At 44.6% G+C, this 23,334-nt stretch overlaps 1 protein-coding gene across 1 annotated transcript in view; it reads left to right on the top strand.

Annotated features, from left to right (window-relative positions):
- Positions 1-2,512: 2,512 nt before the first annotated feature.
- The window catches only part of RPS6KA3 (ribosomal protein S6 kinase A3), a 130,219-nt gene continuing 109,397 nt past the window's right edge, over positions 2,513-23,334 (top strand). Inside the window, exon 1 of the mRNA XM_044283968.1 lies at positions 2,513-2,812. Coding sequence (XP_044139903.1) covers positions 2,750-2,812 — 63 coding nt within the window. The 5' untranslated portion in view covers positions 2,513-2,749. The remainder of the gene's footprint in view (positions 2,813-23,334) is intronic.

Below are 23,334 nucleotides of genomic sequence, written 5' to 3' on the forward strand. Positions count from 1 at the left end.
CAATGGGTTAATGTAATTATCACAGGCAGGAGAATACACAGTTTTACACAATGTCTTCTGTCCTGGAGACAATTGGGAAGTAATCCAATTTATCTCCAAGGGCAGAGGCAAAACTTCATTAGCCACATGGTAGCAATAGACAATAAAAGACATAAGAATATTTAACTGTGCAGCTATTGCATAAAACATAGACATTTAACATATCCCCAGATAGCACAGGTCTGAGTGCATTCAATTATTAGGTGAATTGCACTCAGACTACACGAATACAGTTCAATTGCCATGGAGCCAAATTCTTTCACATAGTATTTGCAGCGGAAAATCAAGCGTTTCAACATGGGGCCATAGTCTAAAGAAAGCAGGCAGGCAACCAGGCTTCTCCAATGCAATGTGGCGAGATTGGTCTCATCACAATCCACACTTGCTTGCGGATGCTATACAATTTTCACGCAGCCCCATTAATTTCTTTGGGGCCTGCATTGCTTGAAAAAGTCAGACTATAGAACATGCTGCGATTTTCACGCAACGCACAAGTGATGCGTTAAAATTACCGCTCATCTGCACAGCCCCATTGAAGTGAATGGGTCCAGATTCAGTGCGGGTGCAATGTGTTCACCTCACGTATTGCACCCGCGTGGAATTCTCGCCCGTGTAAAAGGGGCCTAAAACTTAAATACATAAGAAAAAGTATACATATTAGGTATTGCCACATCCGTAACGACCTGCTCTATAAGAATATCACATGCCCTAACCCCTCAGGTGAACGCTGTAAAAATAAATAAAAACTGTGCCAAAATTAGCAATTTTTTGGTCACCTTGCCCAAAAAGTGTAATAATGAATTATCAAAAAATCATATGTACCCAAAAATTGTACCAATAAAAAAAATGAGCCCCTGCACAAGACAATCGGCAGAAAAATTTAAAAAATCTGGCGTTCAGAAAAAGGAGACAAAAACATTTTTTTTCCAAAATGCTTTATTATGTAAAACTGAAACAAAGAAATTAGACATATTTGATATCATCACATCTGTAACAACCTGCTCTATAAAAATAGCACATGATCTAACCTGGCAGATGAACGTTGTAAAAAACAAATAATAAAAAGGCTGCCAAAACATCCATTCTTTGGTTACCTTGCCTCACAAAAAAACATAATAAAGAGCGATTAAAAATCATATGTACCCCAAAATAGTACCAATAAAACTGTCACCGTATCCCTAGTTTCCAAAATGAGGTCACTTTTCGATTGTTTCAACTGTAGGGTGCATCTGGGGGGCTTCAAACGGGACATGGCATCTAAAAACCAGTCCAGCGAAATCTGCCTTCCAAAAACCATACAGTGCTCCTTTTCTTCTGCGCCCTGCCATGCATCCATACCGCAGTTTACCACCACATGTAGGATGTTTCTGTAAACCGCAGAATCAGGGTAATAAATATTAAGTTTTGTTTAGCTATTAACCCTCGATGTGTTAAAGAAAAAAATTGATTAAAATGGAAAATTTGCCAAAAAAGTGAAATTTTGAAATTTCATCTCCATTTTTCTTAAATTCTTCTGGAATACCTAAAGGGTTAACAAAGTTTGTAAAATCGGTTTTGAGTAACTTGGTGTAGTTTCCAAAATGGGATCATTTATGGGGGGGGGGGGGGGTTCTACTATGTAAGTCCCACAAAGTGACTTCAGACCTGAACTGGTCCTTAAAAAGTGGGTTTTGGAAATTTTCTGTTTTTTTTTTTTTAGAATTGCTTCTAAAATTCTAAGCCTTCTAACGTCCCCAAAAAATAAAATGACATTTACAAAATGATGCAAACATAAAGTAGACATATGGGGAATGTAAAGTAACAAATATTTTATGAGGTATCACTTTCTATTTTAAAAGCAGAGAAATTGAAATTTAGAAAGTTGCAAATTTTTAAAAATTTTTGGTAAATTTGGGATTTTTTCATAAATAAAAGTGAAACATATTGACTCAAATTTATGAAGTACTGTACAATGTGTCACGAGAAAACAATCTCAGAATGGCTTGGATGAGTAAAAGCATTCCAAAGTTATAACCACATAAAGTGACATATGTCAGATTTTCAAAAATTTGCCTGGTCACGAAGGTGCACAATGGCCCGGTCATTAAGGGGTTAAATATCCAGTTGTGGTTTTTTTCCCCCCTTCTAAAAAAGGGTGGTATTTACCACTGTATGATCTCACATGTCCATACCTCACCTTCAACCTAATGTAAATTGCTACTACTAAGCCTTTTTTACAGCAGTACACGGCGTATTGAAAAACATTGGTAAAAAGAAAAAAAAAACTTCTATGACAAAACCCTAAAGTACAACTGCGGGCAAATCGCGCGCTGCCACAACCAAGATGGCCGACTTGACCTAGTTTATGAAACGTCCCGCATACGGCCCCGCCCCCTCCTATGCTTCCCTGTCACCTGTTGCCCCAGACCGAAGGCGGGGAATACAACGCCTACCCGATTACGTCACTATGACGTCGGGAACCCTAGCTGCGAGCGGCAGGTACTGCTGGGGACGCCATGTTGTGAGAGGAAGTGGAAATCAGTGTGTGTGAGTGAGTGTGAAGAGAGGAGCTGCGCTGGAGCGGTACGCTTTCGACCGATATCGGACAACCGACAACGGAGCTAGCAGTAAAGCGAGCAGCCGGCTGAGGGGGTCGGGTCCTTTTGTTGCCTCTTTGAAAGCTTTCCGGGAAGCCTCGGGGCACACTGCCCCTTATTCCGCGCCGGGGAAGATGCCGCTGGCGCAGCTGGCAGACCCGTGGCAGAAACTGCCGGTGCAGAAAGTGGAGAGCGAGGTGAGTCGGGGGAAGGAGAGGGAGGCGGGCTGGCAGGAAGTTTGTGGTGACTGTGTCCATGTCCTGACCACCGCCGCCTGCGGGTGACAGGTGTCAGGGCAATGACTGCCCACCTCCAAGGTGATGGGTCCCTGGGGTGAGCAATGGGTGATGCCAGGCGGCTGCTCATAAAGTTCAGTCCCCAGCACTGGGCTCACCTTGTGCCATTTCACATTCATTCATAGGGTTGGAAATCTGCTGTCCGCACAGGGTGACGAGGTGCTGCAGTCTAGGGTGGGCACCCATAGTCTGCATGATGTCCCCATCCACTCCGGACACAGTTCTGCCTTTCACGTCCCTGTGCCCTGTGGGACACAACTGGACTCTGTTGCTGTTTTTTAAGACATTTTCATGAAGTGGATCCGGCAGGAAAAAAATCCTACTTTTATGTTCTTCTTCCTTTTGAATCCACTTCTGACCCTTGAAAAACTGTCACAAACGCGGCAGCAATCTTCTAAAAATATGCGCCAAACCCCCTCCCAGTAGATATGTGCTTATTAGCCATTGCCAGTCTATTGTATCGGAAATTAGCTATAATTCAGGACAGTTCTTCCCCCCCCCCCCGAAACACAGTCCTTTAGGCTCCATTCACACATCGGAGCAAAACATTGAAATTACTGACGGTGTTAAATCTGTCCTGTGAGGGACCCCGCCAGCACCTCCCTGGCCCCGCTGACAATAATGGGGACCATCGATTTACCAAAGTAGAACTGTAATGGCAAATGTGATCTGACAGGCCGTGATTTATATTTATTTTTTTACATTTTTATTTATGTATATTGTTTATTTAGATTTGTATCATTCTTTATATTTTTATTTCTGACTCTTTTATGATTACTATTTATGAGTTTTATTTTTCTATTACTCCTTATTTTATAATTATATATTTATTATTTATGATTTTTATTTCTATTATGTGTATTCTTTTTTTTTTTTTTTTCTTCTACGATTATTGGACCAGGATCTTGTAGCTAATGTTGGATGAGCCAGGGTTAACTAAGGTTCCCTTTTCGCTCGGTTCCCATTCTTCTTCTTTCAATCATACAATGGGAAATTCTGTATAAAAGCCTGAGCCCGTTTTATGTGACCGTGTTCTGACTTGACCATATGTATGGTCTTCTAGAATAGATGAGGTCAGGCAGTTCTGTGCTTGGTTCCGTTGATGAGACCTTTAGTTTAGGTGCTAAGTAGCCTTCAGGAGAATTGGCTCTGGGTTTTTATAGATATGACGGATGATGCTTCACCAGGAATCCTTTGTTAGGTGAAGACTGATTGTGCGGAGCCCCCAGTTTAGATGTCCTTTTCACCCTGAGTAATTGGGCATTAGAAGGCCATGGAGGGGAGCCAGAAAGCAAATTCCCTGCTGCTGTCATTTCACTCCTTGCTCATCTGTAACTTGACGACCATTATAGCATTCATCTCTCCTAAAACCGGTCATTCTGGCAGGGAGAGGCAGTGGATTATTTATGAGGTTGGAGACCTCTCGGCTCGTACATTTCTCAGCTCATATTCGGGAAGGAAGAGGCACAAGTCCTGTAGATGTGTCCCTGCAGTGAGGTGTTTGGCCGCCTTTGTTCTCTCTCCTTTTCTTCACCAGACAGGAGGTTGAATCCAGGTCCATCTTCGTCTACTACAAGCAAATGACACAAATGTAGCCTTGTGTAGAACCCACTTGCTGTTTCCTGAACAAGTAGATGATTTGCTCCTCTTATCCTGGGTCTGCGGGGTGTGGTTGCAGGGCAGTTTAGTTGTGACATCGCAACGTTACTCAGATTCTCCTCTGATCTTGCTACATCATCTGTGGGTGGTAATGAGTATGCGGGAAGGATGGAGAGGCATCCAGGATGTTTGCACTTTGTGGAGGTGCCTGCCGGGGTAACACAAACATGAAGTCTCCTCTTGGGAGATCGGCCTGAGTTTCATAGCCCCACATATGATAGGGTGCCGTCAGCAGCCTGTCAAACATATCCCAGGGAAAAAACACGTCTTCTGCATAGTTTTGTCTGTCCATTAATGTTGTAAGAAAAGGGCAAATGATTGGAATAATTTTCTGTGAAACCAATGAAAATAGATACATTATAGCTATTATATATCTGCCAGTGCCTAAGAGCATTGTCCGCAGATGTTTTGGACTCTGAGAACAGACCCGTCACCAAAGTGGCATAAACGAGAGCGTAGAAGCCGGGAGTTGCTGACAGATAGGAATCCCATCTTCCGTTTTGGCAGTGGTTAGTTCATTGAAGCAAACGAACCAGTTAACTAGAGGAAAATTGATCTGAAACCTTCTCTAAATTTACCAAATCGCTGCAAAGCGCAAAGAGAGGAGGCGTCGCCATGTGCAATCTGCAGGCAGCATGTTCTAGAGCAGGAGGAGCTGAGCAGATTGATACACACTTTTGAGGGAAGTGTTTTAGTAATATACATTTATATCTCTGTTTCTGAACTTGTATTAATATGAAATTACAGTGCTGGAACATTTATCCTTATGACTCTGTTTTGCAGTTTATAGATAAAGGTACAGATGGGAGTTATCATTTGGGGGGTACACTGCCCAAACCCCTGAAGACGCCAAGTCTTTGGCGAAAACATGTCGGGGGCAGACTGTAATTCAAGTGTTTTAGCCAGCCAGTGTCTTGCCAAGCAATGAGAATGAGCATATAGAGAGAGATAGGAGGTGCACTCACTGATCTCAGGGTAGCGGACTGTAAATTACCAGCAGGCACCATAGTATACACGGCTGACGCCATGTAGAAACTGAGGAGATAATCGGGCAGATCCTAGTGCAGAGCAGGGATCCAGCCAGCTACATTGCTATACCAGGCCCTTTAAAGCGGCAGTGTAGACGCAGCTGATAATTTTAACTTAGGTTCTAGGTAGGAATAATTTTAGGGATGTGCAATAATGTTATATATAAATACAAAGTCACAACACGTGTCAACCTAGAGACAATTCACTGGTCCTAGTGACCAATTGTAAATAAATAGCATTTGGGGGGTGTCTCTGCACAGTCTGTTATTGTCCAACTGCTACTGCCCATCTGTACCTTTTTATCCATAAAGTTGTAGCAGGAATAACAGAAGAACAGCACAACAATAGAGGCATAAGAAACGATTTTCTAGAATTGTAATTGCATGGAGAATACAAGTAGATACTAAAACAGATATGTCAGGAGGGGTGGCAGGTGCTGATTAAGACCACCCCCATGTACAGCTATCAGTGAATGACAGCTATCATGTATACACACTTACTTACACAGGGTATGCTGTCAATCACTGATAACACTTCCCCTATGTACAACTATCAGGGACTGACAGCTATCTCTGTATACACACTTACACAGAGAATGCTATCAATCACAGATACCCCCCCTCCATGTACAGCTATACACACTTTTATGGAGCGAATGCTATCAATCACCAATAACACCTTCCCCGTGTACTGCTATCAGTGACTGACAGCTATCTCTGTATACACACTTACACAGTGACTATCAATCACTGATGACACCTCCCCTGTGTAAAACAGAAGTCAGAAAAAGCTGAGATTTAAATGGATTAAAGGCCTTCTGTCACCCCCCCAAAACTCATTTTTCATTTTTGCGCATATTAAAATCCTTTTTGTATGACTGACTATTCAATATATAGGGCTCTTACCTTGTTCTGTGGCTTAGTTTCATAAAAAAAATCGAGCTTTTAAAATATGCAAATTACTTCACTACCAGAAAGTAGGGCGGTTACTTGCTGGTAGCCGCCGCATCCTCCTTTTAAAAAAACGCCCCCTCCTCCAGTTGATTGACAGGGCCAGCGAGCGCTCTCCTCCCCCGGCTGGCCCTGTCTGCAATTCAAATGCCGCGCCTTATGTGTCTTCATTTAGTGCAGCTGCTCTGAGAGAAGGATGCTCGCTTCCTCAGTGCGCCTGCACCGATGAGGTCACCTCTAGACCCAAAAGAGAAGACGTCATCGGCGCAGCGAGCATCCTTCTCTCAGAGCACCTGCGCTGAATGAAGACACGCAAGGCGCAGGCGCGGGATTTGAATTGCAGTCAGGGCCAGCCGGAGGAGGAGAGCGCTCGCTGGCCCTGTCAATCAACTGGAGGAGGGGGCGTTTTTTTAAAAGGAGGATGCGGTGGCTACCAGCAAGTAGACGCTCTACTTGCTGGTAGTGAAGTAATTTGCATATTTTAAAAGCTCGAATTTTTTTTTGGGGGGGGGGGGGGGGTGTGACAGAAGCCCTTTTAATTACAAGTTTTACTGAATCTCTTCCTGTATAACTATATATGAATCTGCTCAGCTCCTCCTGTGCTATAACCTACTGCCTGCATTTTGTGGTGACAGGTCCTCTTTAAGGGTGCTTTAAAACTGTGCATGTGCAAAGTGTGCTGGAAAGCTCCCAATGTATACATCAAATGTATCCATTGGCCCCATTCACTGAACGGAGGGTAAGAGTCCTCAGTCGGGCCGATATGTGAGTATACCTATTTTCAGTCTGTATAGAAAAGTGCAGTCAAGCACACTGTTCAGAAGCATGAAGTGAAGAAAGTGAGGCAGTCTGTCGGTGATGTCTTTCACTACTGCCTTTCCAGTGGTATACGTCCGGCATCCATCACATCCGACATACAATGCTTACACTTCGTAGCACCTTTTTCGGTTAGATTGATGGTTGAATGGAAGGGTACAAACGATACATAGCCATACACATTTAAGTCCATGTTGGCCGATCCAGTTGTTTGAACTGGTCATATGTGTGTTGCATGACACTAGGCAAAAGACTGTGTACGGCCTGACAAAAACCGTGCATGCAATGGTTTTTGTCAGGCTGAAAACTAGCGGCCGGATCCCATAATAGTTATCTCTATAGTATCTCTGCCGGATCCCTGAGCAGCAGATTGTCTTGTATAAAGAGGCATCTGAAACAGTGATTCTGTAGAGGGACAAGTGATTGTTTCTTATCCCCATAGAGCAGGATGATTGCTGCATTTAAAAGCAGTTTCATCCCCTCTGACGACCAGGCAATTATTGGTATCATTTGGTTCATTCCTGGTAATTGCCTGTGACATTGGTCCATGTGAAGGAGAATGTTATCAGAAGCCGAGAAAAGTATAATAATTTACAGATATACATTGTACTTAAAGAGCTTCTGTCAGCAGACAGAGCGGCTTAGTATTCGGCGCAGGTATAGTAAAGGAAGGACGCTCGCCAGCTGCAGACTTCCATACTGCGTCTGCGCCGAATACTAAATGGCACAGCGCAGGCACAAGCTTTCACCTGCACTGAGGGCCAGGCAGGAGGACATGAACTGCCTGGCCCTGTCCATAAAGTCTAGCAGGGCGCGGCCAGAAATAGGAGAACGGAGCCTCTAAAAGCAGGAGCAACGCCTCCCTCTTCTCCCAGAGTCCCATTTGCATATGGTAAGTAGTTTTTTTTTCTCAATAACGGAGGCATGTATTGACATGGGACTAAGATAGTTATATTCAGCTGACATTAGCCCATCGCTAATGTCAGCCAGGTTAATGCCCATGTTTCTGCTGACAGAAACCCTTTAAACTGTATTATCTGCCCAATGTATGTCCCAAAAACCACACTCTTAAATAGTCAGATTGTTGGGTCAGACTTCTTGGCCTTCATGATCTTCATAATAAACGGGTAAGGCTACATTCACATCTGCATCGTGAAATCTGGCAGGGTATTCTAACTGCCACTTTATGGCATAATTGGTTGATTCCGTTTTTTTTTTTGTTTTTTTTGTCACTTCAGCTCCCCCCAAAAATTGAATGAAAAGTGATCAAAAAGTCATACACACCCTAAAATGGTATCAATGAAAAATCCAGATCACCCTGCAAAAAATTAGAAGCTTAAAAGGTTGTAGGGGGGTCAGAATATGGCGATGGGAAAAAAACTATAATTTTTTTAGTATTAAAACATGAACTGAACTGGAGAATGAAGGTAACAGGTCAGTTTTACCACACATGGAACCCGATAAAACCAAATCCCTTAAAACTGTGGCGGCATTGCAATTTTTCCACTTTCAACCCATTTGGAATTTTTTTCCAGCTTCCACTGCTGTACATCGTATGCAATATTAAGTGGTGCCCTTAGTTATTACAACTTGTCCCACAAAATACAAGAGCTCGTACGACTATTTGAGCGGAAAAATAAAGAAGTTATGGCTCCCAGAAAGGCAGGGAGTGAAAAACTAAAAATCCTCCAGGGGTGAAAGGGTTAACCAGTTGTGTTCATTAGGCCTTAAAAGGGTTGTCTCATCATGGACAATGGGGGCATATCACTAGGATATGCCCCCAATTGTCTTATAGGTGCAGATCCCACTGCTGGGACCCGCACCTATATCGAGAACGGAGCCCCCAAAGTGAAGTAGGACACTCGGCTATTTCCGTCGGCCTCGTAGAAATGAATGGGAACTGGCGCCATGCATGCACGGTACGCTCCCATTCACTTCTATGGGGAGCCGGTTTGTTGGTGGCCGGACCGGAGTCCTCCAGCCACCACCTTGCTGGGCTCCGTTCTGGATATAGGTGCGGGTCCCAGCGGTGGGACCTTTACGTATAAGACAATGGGGGCATATCCTAGCAATATGCCCCCATTGTCCACGATGAGACAACTCCTTTAATTCATCTAGAAGAGTTTATAAGTTATCCCCTATCTACAGGATAACAAGCTGATTTCCAGTAGTCCTAATATGGGGATACGGGGAATACATGAGTCCTCTTTCCCTGTTCTGATTGAGCATCAGGTCGACCATGCACCCTGCTGCTCCATTCATTCTCTATGGTAATGATGGAGTACAGCACTCTGCTATCCCCTGCACTTCCATAGTGAATGAATGGCGCAGCAGGGCACATGGTCGACCGGCTGCTCAATGAGAATACGAGAACGGGACACACGTTCTTGTGATCGGAGGGTGTAATCGGCTAGCTATACCCATACTCTGTGGATAAGGCATAACTTATAAACTACCACAAGCCAATCGGCGCACATAGAGGCATGGTAGGGCGCCATACACCATGTAGTGTTCGTATCACTGCTCCATACAGCTTGGAGGTTATACGACGCTGCAGTGCTGTGCATGTATAGAGTTGTGGCCCTCTCCTGCTTGTTAGATAGCTACATAGCTTGTTTGACAGGGTCTTCCTGTTTATGTTTGAAAAGCAAAATGTGTTACAATAAAAAGACCTGCAGCATTAGTGTTTAGACTAGACTGTATGTACGGTAAATCAGATCTCTGTGTGGCAGCATTATTTTTTATTTTTTTTAGAATTCTAATGTATCTTTATTGAATTATTTTTGCTGCACTTTATCAAAACCGGAGTAAAAGAAAACTCGCCTAGTTGTCTATAGCAATAAGTCAGATTCCACCTTTCATTTTTCAGAGCTCCTTTGGAAAATGAAAGATGGAAACTGATGGTTTAGGCCTCTTTCACACTTGCGTTCTCCGGATCCGGCGTGTACTCCACTTGCCGGAATTACACGCCGGATCCGGAAAAACGCAAGTGTACTGAAAGCATTTGAAGACGGAGCCGTCTTCAAAATGCGTTCAGTGTTACTATGGCACCCAGGACGCTATTAAAGTCCTGGTTGCCATAGTAGGAGCGGGGGAGCAGTATACTTACAGTCCGTGTGGCTCCCGGGGCGCTCCAGAATGACGTCAGAGCGCCCCGTGCGTGTTCCATGTGATCACGTGATCCATGCGCTTGGGGCGCCCTGATGTCACTCTGGAGCGCCCCGGGAGCCGCACGGATGGTAAGTATGCTGCTCCCCCGCTACACTTTACCATGGCTGCCAGGACTTTAGCGTCCTTGCAGCCATGGTAACCATTCAGAAAAAGCTAAACGTCGGGTCCGGCAATGCGCCGAAACAACGTTTAGCTTAAGGCCGGATCCGGATCAATGCCTTTCAATGGGCATTAATTCCGGATCCGGCCTTGCGGCAAGTGTTCAGGATTTTTGGCCTGAGCAAAAAGCGCAGCATGCTGCGGTATTTTCTCCGGCCAAAAAACGTTTCGTTCCGGACCTGAAGACATCCTGATGCATCCTGAACGGATTTCTCTCCATTCAGAATGCATTAGGATAATCCTGATCAGGATTCTTCCGGCATAGAGCCCCAACGACGGAACTCTATGCCGGACCCGCACAACGCAAGTGTGAAAGGGCCCTTACAATGAGCAGCTACGCCAGTTCTACTTTACAGCAGATTTTCTAAATCTCTTCCTTTATTTATTAATGTATTTATTTTTAAGGACTCCTGTCAACTTATTTTCACTGATTTTAAAGGGATTGGCCCATTACAAAAATATCCCCTATACACAAGGGGATGATCTCTGTGGCCTCTGCTGATCATCATATGGGGCAGATATTTTGTGTTTTTTGCAAACATAGTGGATCAAATGCTTTTTTCCCCATGTATAGAGTCTGCTTCTGGTTTTGAATTAAAAATATATACAGTATAATAAATATGTGTAAAAAAAACTGTGACCTCATGCAGGTTTATGATTCAGAACCGAACGTCAACAAGAGAAGTACTGTATAAAGGAAGGATACTATTTTCTGCTTCTCCTCTTCTCCGAATCCACTCTTGCAGGGCGTTTGCTCGTCGATGTAATGATTGGTGGCACATTTAGGCCTTTTTCAGATGAGCAAGTTCCATGCATCGGACTCGCAACGCGAGTATGCTGAAGCTCCCGTCCTGACCTCCCAGCACTGACGGAATTCACATAGCATTATATTTATTTATGATGCTATGTAACCCTTACAGTTCTGGAATGGAATCGCTGCGGGAAGAACACTCGTCTGCAAGGGGCCTTAGAGGTCTGGAATGTATTGTATAACACTGACATAATGCTGTCAGTGTTAGGCCTCATGCACACGACCGTTGTGTGCATCCGTGGCCGTTGTGCCGTTTTCAGTTTTTTTTCGCGGACCCATTGACTTTCAATGGGTCCGTGGACAAATCGGAAGATGCACTGTTTTGCAGCCGAGACCGTGATCCGTGTATCCCGTCCGTCAAAAAAATAGGACCTGTCCCCCTCCCCTGTAGTTAACTCGTTGGTAGCCAGCCCCCCCTCCCTCTCCTGTAGTTAACTCGTTGGTGGCCAGTGGGCCCTCTCCCCTCCCTCCCCCTCCTAATTAAAATCTCCCCCCTATCATTGGTGGCAGTGGAGAGTACCGATCGGAGTCCCAGTTTAATCGCTGGGGCTCCGATCAGTAACCATGGCAACCGGGACGCTACTGCAGTCCCGGTTGCCATGGTTACTTAGCAATTTGTAGAAGCATCATACTTACCTGCGATGTCTGTGTCCGGCCAGGAGCTCCTCCTACTGGTAAGTGACAGGTCTGTGCGATGCATTGCTTAATGATCTGTCACTTACCAGTAGGAGGAGCTCCCGGCTGGACACAGACATCGCAGCTCGCAGGTAAGTATGATGCTTCTACAAATTGCTAAGTAACCATGGCAACCGGGATTGCAGTAGCGTCCCGGTTGCCATGGTTACCGATCGGAGCCCCAGCGATTAAACTGGGACTCCGATCGGTACTCTCCACTGCCACCAATGATAGGGGAGAGAGTTTAATTAGGAGGGGGAGGGAGGGGAGAGGGCCCACTGGCCACCAACGAGTTAACTACAGGGGAGGGAGGGGGGGGGCGGCCGCACTGGCCACCGATGAGTTAAAAACAGGGGGGGGGGGGTCTGCCCCCTGCTGCCTAGCAGCACCTGCCAGGCAGCAGGGGGCAGTCATGTACACAGTTTTTTAGTATATTCTAACCTGAAGCGTCCCCATCACCATTTCACGATGTAACTCATATCCGACAGTATATTCTAACATAGAGGCGTTCCCATGGTGATGGGGACGCTTCAAGTTAAAATATACCATCGGATTGGAGAAAACTCTGATCCAATGGTATAAAAGGGACTCCTGACTTTACATTAAAAGTCAATGGGGGACGGATCCGTTTGCAATTGCACCATATTGTGTCAACGTCAAAAGGATCCGTCCCCATTGACTTGCATTGTAAATCAGGACGGATCCGTTTGGCTCCGCACGGCCAGGCGGACACCAAAACGACTTTTTTTTTCATGTCCGTGGATCCTCCAAAAATAAAGGAAGACCCACGGACGAAAACTCGCTCGTCTGAAGGGGGCTTTACACGTGACTTCTCGCGTGGTAGATCTTGTTACAGAAACTTTCTGTAACAGAAAATCAATTCCATTCATTTGAATTGGGCTTGCAGAAATCCATGTGTTCCCACCAAGACAATCCTATTCAAGTGAATGGCGCTCATTTCAAGTATCTGCCACATTGACCTGACCAATTCTTCTTCTGGATAATCTGCCCATGTTAAAGGGCTTTTATAAGAGCTGTAATGTGGCTCTCATAGACTTCCATTAGGCACTTTTGTGGCTCAGTATATCTCCAATTTTTCATATTTTTTTTTTCATTTTCATCCAGCAGGAGAAAAAAAATCTGATGCCCAGGGTCGACAAAACAATATATATTACGTTCAGCTTTTGAGGTGCAGCTAGTGTACTGTGTGTAAGCACGCAAGTATGTCACTGCTGGATTACTGGCACCTTGGGGAACACATGATGTGGATGCTCTGACTGGATTTTTATAGAGCTTTATGTGTCATAAAGAGTACAGTGTTTACAATTTATGGCGTTGTTGGTTTACTTCTAGCCTTGTGTGCTCTTATGATGGTGCCCTAAGAGAGCAGTTATTGCTTATTGGATGGTAAGCCCAGAACGTAGCGGGTCCCTGTAATAAACAAGATACTGCGCTGGTGACAGCAAGTAGTTTTACATTTTGGTACCAAAAAATTGTCCACAGTGGATCCCATTAACGTCAGTGTGCTTCAGAGAGATGATTAGATACTAACTATAGCATTAAAGGGGTTGTCCAGCGGAATTATATTTCTTATATTTGGGACTCAAGGACTTCTCTATGCCACAGCCATTCTAAATCAACTGCGGACAAGAAAAGGGATTTTCTATGATAGTGCCGGCAATGTTCTGTCCGCGAAATGCGGAACGCACACTGCCGGTGTCTGTGTTTTGCGGATCCGCAAAACACTTACGGACATGTAAATGGACCCTTTATTATCTACTTTTTACCTTGCACACGCTCTGCGGGCATTCCTTAACATTTCCAATTGATTTAATTTCCCTTTTTGCTTAAAAAGCAGTTACCACATTGTGAATGTTTTAAAATAAACAGCTGCCCCGAAATTTTATTTTGTACTCCTCCTTGGCTGAAAATACTCAAAAATAAGAGGAATATTTTTAGGGTGCCTTCACGCACTGCAAATCTTAGTTGCAGAATTTTCTGCAACTGAAATTAATTAATTTGAATGGGACGGAAAGCACATGGATTTCTGCAAGCCCTATTCAGGTAATTGAAACTGATTTTTCACTTGCGGAATTTTGTGCGACGTGTGGAGGCGTCCTTAGGGCTGTTTCACACGAGCAGATGCTGTGCGTGACATCCGCTCCATGAATGACAGCCAAGCCCCGATGCGGACAGCAGAGACACGGAGCAGTAACATGATTGATAATGCTCCGTGCCTCTATGTGATCTCTTTACTATGAAATCGCAGCGAGATAAAGTTGTCACTGTGATTTCGTAGTAAAGAGATCAGAGAGAGGTACGGAGCATTATCAATAATGTTACTGCTCCGTGCTTCTGCAGTCCGCATCGGGTCTTGGCTGTCATTCACGGAGCGGATGTCACGCACGGCATCCGCTCGTGTGAAACAGCCCTTACTCTTCTGGAAAAAATGTAGTTCTGCCTGCTGGACAGCAGCTTGACTTTTTAACGCCCCTTGGCTTGTGTCAAATACTGTTCCCTCGGTCTGGCCCCAAGCACACAATCGTATCCATTTTACAGTCCGGAAATCGATGATCTGCAAAATACCCATGCGGTATGTGTTGTATCCACATTTTTTTGCAGACCCATTGAGTTCAGTGGGTCTGCGTTCCACATTTTGCGGACAAGTATAGGACATGTACTACCCTTTTGCTGATTGGTCATACAGAAACGGAAAGCACACATCATCCGTATTTCCATTCCAGAAAAAGATTAACTATGTCTGCAAATTACGGACCTATTGAAAACAGTTGGTCCACAAATAAAATTCGGACGGCACATGGACCGCATCCGTATTTTGTGGATCCGCAACTTGCATGCATGTACATGGGGTCTTTATTGGTTTCAGGGTTAAGTAGGGGTTAGCTTTTTGGTATCTATAACGTGCCCTCGCTTTTTTGCCATTTCTTAGCAGACTACAATGAAATGATAACTTGTTATAACAGATCCTTTGGGACGTTGCTCAGATCCTCTTGAGCAATGTTCATAGCAAAGCAAGCACCAGCGTATCTGAGGAGACTGCTGTGCATGAGGTGACTTCATGTGTGAACAATGTCTGACTGCAGGATGTGAAATTGTTTGCAGCAGCTGTAGTCAATGCGCATTTGTGTGGATGACCCAGCAGAAGGTTGTCCTACTCCAGCTGACTCCTGGGGAAAGTCACCAGGTTTGTTAGGAGTCTACAGAATTGAGCTGACTTTTGGAGCAGCCCAGATCTGCCTTTTAGATAAAAGGCCTATTATTTGCACAGATATGCAGTAAATGTAAAATGGAGGTCCAGGAATTTAGTTGCAATCCGTTACTGGTTGTTGCCTAAGTGAAAATGAATACTACTTAATAATTCAGAATAATTCCCTGATGTCCTGATTTTAGACCTCGGCTTGCGGTCTCAGCTCCTCCAATTCCATTTTGCTTCCAACTCAGGCAGAGAGCTTCCTTCTCTTTGTGCCAGTGATGTGTATGAAGGGGACTCGCTATTTGGCTCAGTTCATTAGTTAAAGGGGTCGTCTGATTTAGCTGTTACTAAGGCGAGATAAGCCACAGTCCCAACCACCCCCCGGCCTCGCTGTTCCAGTGGCTCCCATTCGGGTGCATGAGATCTATGGAAGCAACGTAGCACAACAAGGTATGCTGTTTTAGGGAAATATCATAGCTTGCCGTGCTATGCTGTTTCCGTACCTCTCATGCACCACAATGGGAGCTAAGGAAACAACGAGTGCTGGAGCGCTCTGCTGTTTCCCGGCCTGGAGGTGGCTGGGACTGTCTCTTATCTCACTTTAGTAATAACGAGATGAGACAACCCCTTTAAGTCAGCCCCCCTAGCTTTAGGCTAGTTGCACACTAGTGCCGCCATCTATAAACTATAATGGGGAGCAGCGGAGATCCAACCTCGTTCCAGCAAATATGTGCACGGCGGTTTTCTTCCAGCCGATTCTCTGCATATTTGCCGGAATGTGGCTAGTTCTCTGCCTGTCCCCATTATAGTGAATGGGGCCGGACACAGCATTACAAACCTCCGGCAATGTCAGTGTGCAGAGATCTGGCAAGTTATTCCCTGCCGGATAGTTGCTGCTAGTGTGCAACTAGCCTTAGCTAACGAACTGAGCCGTACAGCCAACCCCCTTTGTACATGTCAGTGACTCAAATAGAAAAGGAAGCTCCCTGCTGTGTTAGAACCCATGTGGAGATGATGGACCTGTGAGAGAGGACTTCAGTGAAGTCCTGCAAAAAGTAATTTTTCTGCCGTCATACGGTAACTGATCTCTGACGGAAGCAAAACTAAATGGTGATGTGAACTCAGTCAGGCTGCAAGGAGACCACAACCTCTTCAATCATCTGTGGGAGTCAGACACCCCCCCCCCCCCCCTTCAGATATTGATGGGTTATCATTTTTTTTTGTTTTTTTCATTGAGATCGGTGTGAGAAACACCTATCTTAATACATTCCCTCATAGACTGTATCAAGCGATCCTTTCCAGGGCTTCTGATTGGCTTAGTAGTGTTACTTTAAAATATATTGGTTGAGATTCATCAAAACTTGTGTAAAGAAAAACTGGTTTAGGCTGGGTTCACATCAGCGTTTCATTTTCCGTTCTTCTGATCCATCAGAAGAACAGAAAAAAAAACACGATCCTGTAAAAATATATTATGATAATAAAAAATAAAAGATCCTGTGCATCAGTTATGCACATGTGGCATCTGTTTAGAAAAAAAAAAGTATTGCAAGAGTTCTTAATGCGCAAGTATGTTTCTCAACAATATATATGTGTTGTCTCAGTGGTATTCTTTCTCATTATGCAGAGCCCATGGTACGCAGTGTACACAGTATTGTAGTCCAGGCAATGTTCCTACTATGTCAAGTAAATGTGCGCAGTATCGTAGGCCAGACGATGCCCCTACTATGCCAAATGCATGTGCACAGTATTGTAGACCACACAATGCCCCTTTCGGTTTCTGTGAAAGATATTTAAATTGGCTTTTTCTAAACGTAGCAGATGTTGGACATAATAATTTGCGTATATTTTACCCAGAAATCCTGAGGAGCATTGTCTAGCCTACAATAGTTAACGCATATATTGACTGATCTCTATAATAGAAATAGTACCCACCCAGAGGTTCCCCCTAGGCCATAACTAGAAATGTTGTTCTCATCTCCCTTTCTCTGATTAAAGATATGCAATTTGTGAATACAATTCTTAGAAACCAAGGTTAGTGTTGCCAGACATATACTCATGCATATTTTTGGGGTCTAACAATAAAAGATAAAGAGCACCCCAAAGAGAACCCCAGAAGGCAAGTCAATCAAGTATGGCCTCTTTTACACGAACGATACGGATTGACTCCGGATGCGTTCAGGGTGTGTTCAGTGAAACTCGCACCATTTTGCAAGCAAGTTCAGTCAGTTTTGTGTGAGATTGCGTTCAGTTTTTTCAGCGTGGGTGCAATGCGTTTTGATGCGTTATTCACGTGCGTGATAAAAAACTGAAGGTTTACAAACAACATCTCTTAGGCCCCTTGCACACGGGCATCACGGTTTTTGTCTGAATGCTTACTAAAATGTGGCTTGAGGGGTTAAAAAAATAAAAGCAATTAACTCACCTCATCCACTTGATCGCGCAGCCGGCATCGTCGTCTTTCTTCTTCTTTCAGGACCTGCAAAAAGGACCTTTGACATAATCGTTGTGAGCGCGGTGACGTCAGCGCAGGTCCTGCTGAATGAAGATAGAAGGATTACGTCGTCAAAGGTCCTTTTGCAGGTCCTCAAAGAAGAAGAAAGAAGACTATGCCGGCTGCGTGATCAAGTGGATAAGGGGAGTTCATTTATTATTTTTTTACCCCTGAAGCAACATTTTAGTAAGCATTCTGTATTAAGAATGCTATTATTTTCTTCTATAACCATGTTATAAGGGAAAAGAATACAGTAAATTGACTTATTAATTTACTAATATCTCCTAGCAACCAACTTGCTTGCGGATGCTATGCGATTTTCACGCAGCCCCATTCATATATCTATAGAACATGCTGAGATTTTCACGCAACGCACAAGTGGTGCGTGAAAAATCACTGCTCATCTGCACAGCCCCATTGAAGTGAATAGGTCCAGATCGGGTGCCGGTGCAATGCGTTCAATTTACGCTTTGCACCCGTGTAAAAGGGACCTAAGAGTTCTCTTGCTCTTCTAGAACAGGGATCGGCAACCTTCGGCACTCCAGGTGTGGTAAAACTACAACTCCCAGCATGCACACTTGCTTGGCTGTTCTCACAACACCCAAAGTGAATGGACCATGCTGGGGGTTTGCTGACCCCTGGTGTAGACGCTTGCATGCTCTAGAACAGGGATCAGCAACCTTCGGCACTCCAGCTGCTATGAAACTAAAGCTCCCAGCATGCACACTTATTCAGCTGCCCTTTGAAATTCCCACAGAAGTGGATAGAGCATTCTGGGAGTTGTAGTTTTAGAACAGCTGGAGTGCCGGAGGTTGCTGATCCCTGTTCTAGAAAGAGAACTAGCTTGAGTTTCATTGAGAGATTTCAAGTTCTGTGGGATGTTATAATTCTCTTGTCTCACTTTCTGTTGAATGTTACTTTGGAGGCCTCTCTGGTTTATAGGACGTTGAATCAAAATGGTGAAATAAAATTGCTAAAGGTGTCTATTTTCTATACAGATGATGTATGCTCGGATGAATAGGAGGGAGCTATAATTATATCTACTTGCTGCTGCACAGCAAGTAGGTAAATAGTAAGAAGAACACAGCAGCAATATGAGCACTGCATTATTTTCACACAGCGAATTGGCAGAGATTCCTTCCTGCATTTTAAAGGATAACTGTCATATTTTTATTTTATTTGCTAGTTTATTAGAGCTAGGCACGTATACCCGAGTTAGTCTGTCAATGATTGTCAAAAGATCTGTAATTACCTTGTGTGAGGGATTAGCTCTTTCTCAGGGGTCATTCGCACAACCATCGCCACAACAACTGGGTTGCAGGTCCAAACGTGAGGTTTAGGGTCCATTCACACATCCGTATGTGTTTTGCGGATCCGCAAAACACGGACACCGGCAATGTGCGTTCCGCATTTTTCAGACCGGACATCGCCGGGACTAATAGAATATGCCTATTGTTGTCCGCAATTGCGGACAAGAATTGGACATGTTCTATTTTTTTCAGGATCGGAATTGCGGACCCTGAAGTGCGGGTCCGCATTTCCGGATCCGGGCAGCTCATCGTGCGGCCCCATAGAAATGAATGGGTCCACAATTACGTTCCGCAAAAAGCGGAACAGAATTGCGGGCGTGTGAATGGAACCTTATTTTCACAGAACAAAACAAACACCTTGCCTGTCTGGGCTCTTACTAAGGCCTCTTTCACACAACGTTTTTTTTTTTGTTTACGGGCTGTTTTTTGCATTCCATATACGGAACCATTCTTTTCAATGGTTCGGCAAAAAAAAGGGGAATATACTCCGTATGCATTCAGTTTCCATATTTCCGTTCCGTTGAGAGATAGTACATGTCCTATTATTGCCCGCAAATCACGTTCCGTGGCTCCATTCAAGTCAACGGGTCCGCAAAAAAAAAAAAACTGAACACGTACGGAAATGCATCCGTATGTCTTCCGTATCCATTCCGTTTTTGCGGAACCATCTATTGTAAATGTTATGCCCAGCCCCATTTTTTTTCTATGTAATTACTTTATACTGTATATGCCATATGGAAAAATGGAACATAAATAGAAATACAATGGAAACAAAAAAAAACGGAACAACGGATCTGTGAAAAACGGACCGCAAAATACTGAAAAAGCCATACGGTCGTGTGAAAGAGGCATAAACAGGAGTATCCCTACCTCACTTATCATCGTTCACACACGGTACGACCATGCGGCTTTTCCAGCCTGTGCTCCAGCACTTCCTAGGCTGCAACAAAGTCTAGTCCTTTTGGGAGATTGTGGCCCAGAAGTCAGTCTGTCTCTGGCCTTGCGACAGTCACTTCCCGAACCTCGCGGAGTCCCTCAACGTTCTGGCTAACACCTAGCCCCGTGGCTGAGACCACTCTCCCAGAGACTCCAGCAGGCCTCTGTTGCACAATGAATCTCTGAGAACACACACTTCCCTGACTGACACACTGGGAGGTGCTTTATCGCAGCCTGATTAGAGCAGGCCTCACCTGCGATCACCTCAGGTGAAAGGGAATACCTGTGCCGGAAGAGTGTGGACTGGCAGCTCAAGCCTAACTGCAAGTCCAAGTAAAATCCAGCCCAGTAAATGTATACAAAACTGTCTCCGCAAACTGCTTTTTATCGGTCTCACCCATCTGAGGTACCAGAGTGGGACAACACACCTTCCAGCACTGTACACCTTACCACACTTGTAATAACAGCTTTCATTAATGTCCCCTGTCCCTTTTCACTGCTCCCTTAAAAGACAGTTGCTATGGCTTGTCTGTCTCTGGCTAAGGCTACTTTCACACTAGCGTTCGGCTGTCCGCTCGTGAGCTCCGTTTGAAGGGGCTCACGAGCGGACCCGAACGCTTCCGTCCAGCCCTGATGCAGTCTGAATGGATGCGGATCCGCTCAGACTGCATCAGTCTGGCGGCGTTCAGCCTCCGCACGGACAGGCGGACAGCTGAACGCTGCTTGCAGCGTTCGGGTGTCCGCCGGGCCGTGCGGAGGCGTGCGGATCCGTCCAGACTTACAATGTAAGTCAATGGGGACGGATCCGTTTGAAGATGCCACAATATGGCTCAATCTTCAAGTGGATCCGTCCCCCATTGACTTTACATTGAAAGTCTGGACGGATCCGTCCGAGGCTATTTTCACACTTAGCTTTTATATGCCAATATAATGCAGACGGATCCGTTCTGAACGGAGCCTCCGTCTGCATTATTATGATCGGATCCGTTCAGAACGGATCCGATCGAACGCTAGTGTGAAAGTAGCCTAAGAAAACAAATAGACAGAGGGGCGGTCCTTCACACTGCATGCCTGCATTAAGCAGCTTGGTTTTAAAGAAGATTTTCTGCAGTATAAAACCAACTCGCTTTGGTCGGGTCACTCCTGCCCCTCTGCAATGAACTTACTACTGTGGTCCTGTTCGTGCCGCTGCTGTATTTTCAGTGTGTAATCCTTATTAATTACCATAGTAATCCTTATTAATTACCATAGTTTTAAAAATACACATATAAGGCACAGTTTGTAATTGTTACTTAGTGAGTGCTCACTACCGAAGAAGACAATAAAAATTATCCTAAAGATCTTTCAGTGCGAACCAGGACCTTACATTAATGGGGGATTCTCAGAGGTCCAAGCTGAATTCACAAAATATAGAGAAAGGAAGATTCTTCCTAAACAAGAGATAACTGAACCAAGAGATAAATAAAATAAAAAAATGAAAGGAATGCGAGAAGTCAGGAAACCCTTTAGACTGCGCCAGCCTTGTAAAGTTCTGGAATGTAGTGGGGAGAGTTAAATAAAATCACCTGTTTTTACACTCAATTTCTTATTGATTCTTAGTTGGCAAATAAATAGGATGAGGCTCTGTACAATCACCAACCTTATTTAACCTGAGGACTCTGAAAATATAAGTGAAAGGGTGCCGGGGGGGGGGGGGGAGAGAGATATATGATCTCCTTATGGAAAACGCCTTAAACTGGGTGAGGAGTCTTTACAGGCAAGGCTCCTTTGGAATTCTGGGAAAAAGGGATGCAAATGAGCTCTTAAAGGGAACTTGCCAGCGGCAGAAACCACCCCAAACCGTCAGCAGTACCTTCAAGTAGCCGGCAGTGTGTTTCTAATGATGATTTTCTTCCTACAGTCAGATGTGGTAAAAGCAGGAAAAAACATTCTTTTACCCCCTGAGCGTGCTATTTTCGAGTCATTCTTGAGGTCAAGCGGACTGCGGCCTCCTTCCTTCAAGTCGAGGTAACGACGCCCCCTTCCCTGCCCCTTCGCTGTGACTGACAGCGCTTATGCCCGACAGACGGCTGGCTTTGCCGAACAGCCGGCTGTCAGTCACAGGAGAAGGGGCGGGGAAGGGGGGTGGTTGCCTTGACTTGAGGCAAGAAGGCCGCTGCCCGCTTGACTTCAAGAGTGACTCGAAAATGGCATGCTCAGGGGATAAAACGTTTTTGTTCCCCTGCTTTTACTGCATCTGACTGCAGGAAGAAAATCCTCATCAGAATCACACTGCTGGCTACTTGAAGGTATTGCTTGCAGTTTGGAGTGGTTTTTGCTGCTGACAGGTTCCCTTTAACAAGCTCTGCCTCTGATACCACCAGATCTAAGGAAGCTATCCTACAAGTCAGTGCTCAACCTTTGAAAAGGCCTTGAGACTTGACTTGGATAATAATTAAGCCAGCACCTCATCTGCAGACAGTTGTTTCGGGTTTTGTGCCCCTCATCAGCGCATAGCAGAGAAAGTCCTGTGGTGAGACCTCTGCTAATTTGTGGCATATTGCAAGGTTATGACATGCCCTTTTGACATGTGAGCTTTATTTGAATGTAGTGGTGACCATCTCGTGATGATAACATGGCATCTGATCTACAGGCGCCATGTTAGAGCGCAGGAGGATCTGAGCGGATTTCTAGTTTTGTGGGCAAAGATTCAGTAAAACGATATAGTTTTGTGGGAAATTATTATACATCAATATGCTCAGCTCCCCCGGCTTTATAACATGCTGCCTGTAGATCAGACGCCATGTTTAACATGACTTTTTTAAAAGCTTCTTCTGCAGCTATGATCACAGTGTCACTGGTATATTAAGGACATCTGCTTGGCGGCTGAAGGCATCTGGGTTGATCCCATGTTCATATGTGCCCGAAAAATAATGTTTTAAGATATGCAAATGAGCCTCTAGGAGCAACAGGGGTGTTGCCTTTACACCTAGATCTCTGACATTTTCACTGGGTGGGAGGATGGGAAAGAAAACCAACAAGATACAAGGGAAGAAATCCTGAACATGCTGTTGACAAGCCCGTCAGGCCAAACAGAAGAGATGGAAAATTATAAAAATATGACTTCACTGAGGAATGTCAGCTTGAAACAGGAAGTGCAGAACTGATTGTTATCTGGCCACATAAAGATTGTGGTGTCCTCTATTATCAGAAGGTAAACCTT

This window comes from Bufo gargarizans, chromosome 3, assembly GCF_014858855.1.
Source record: "Bufo gargarizans isolate SCDJY-AF-19 chromosome 3, ASM1485885v1, whole genome shotgun sequence".
Lineage (NCBI taxonomy): Eukaryota > Metazoa > Chordata > Amphibia > Anura > Bufonidae > Bufo > Bufo gargarizans.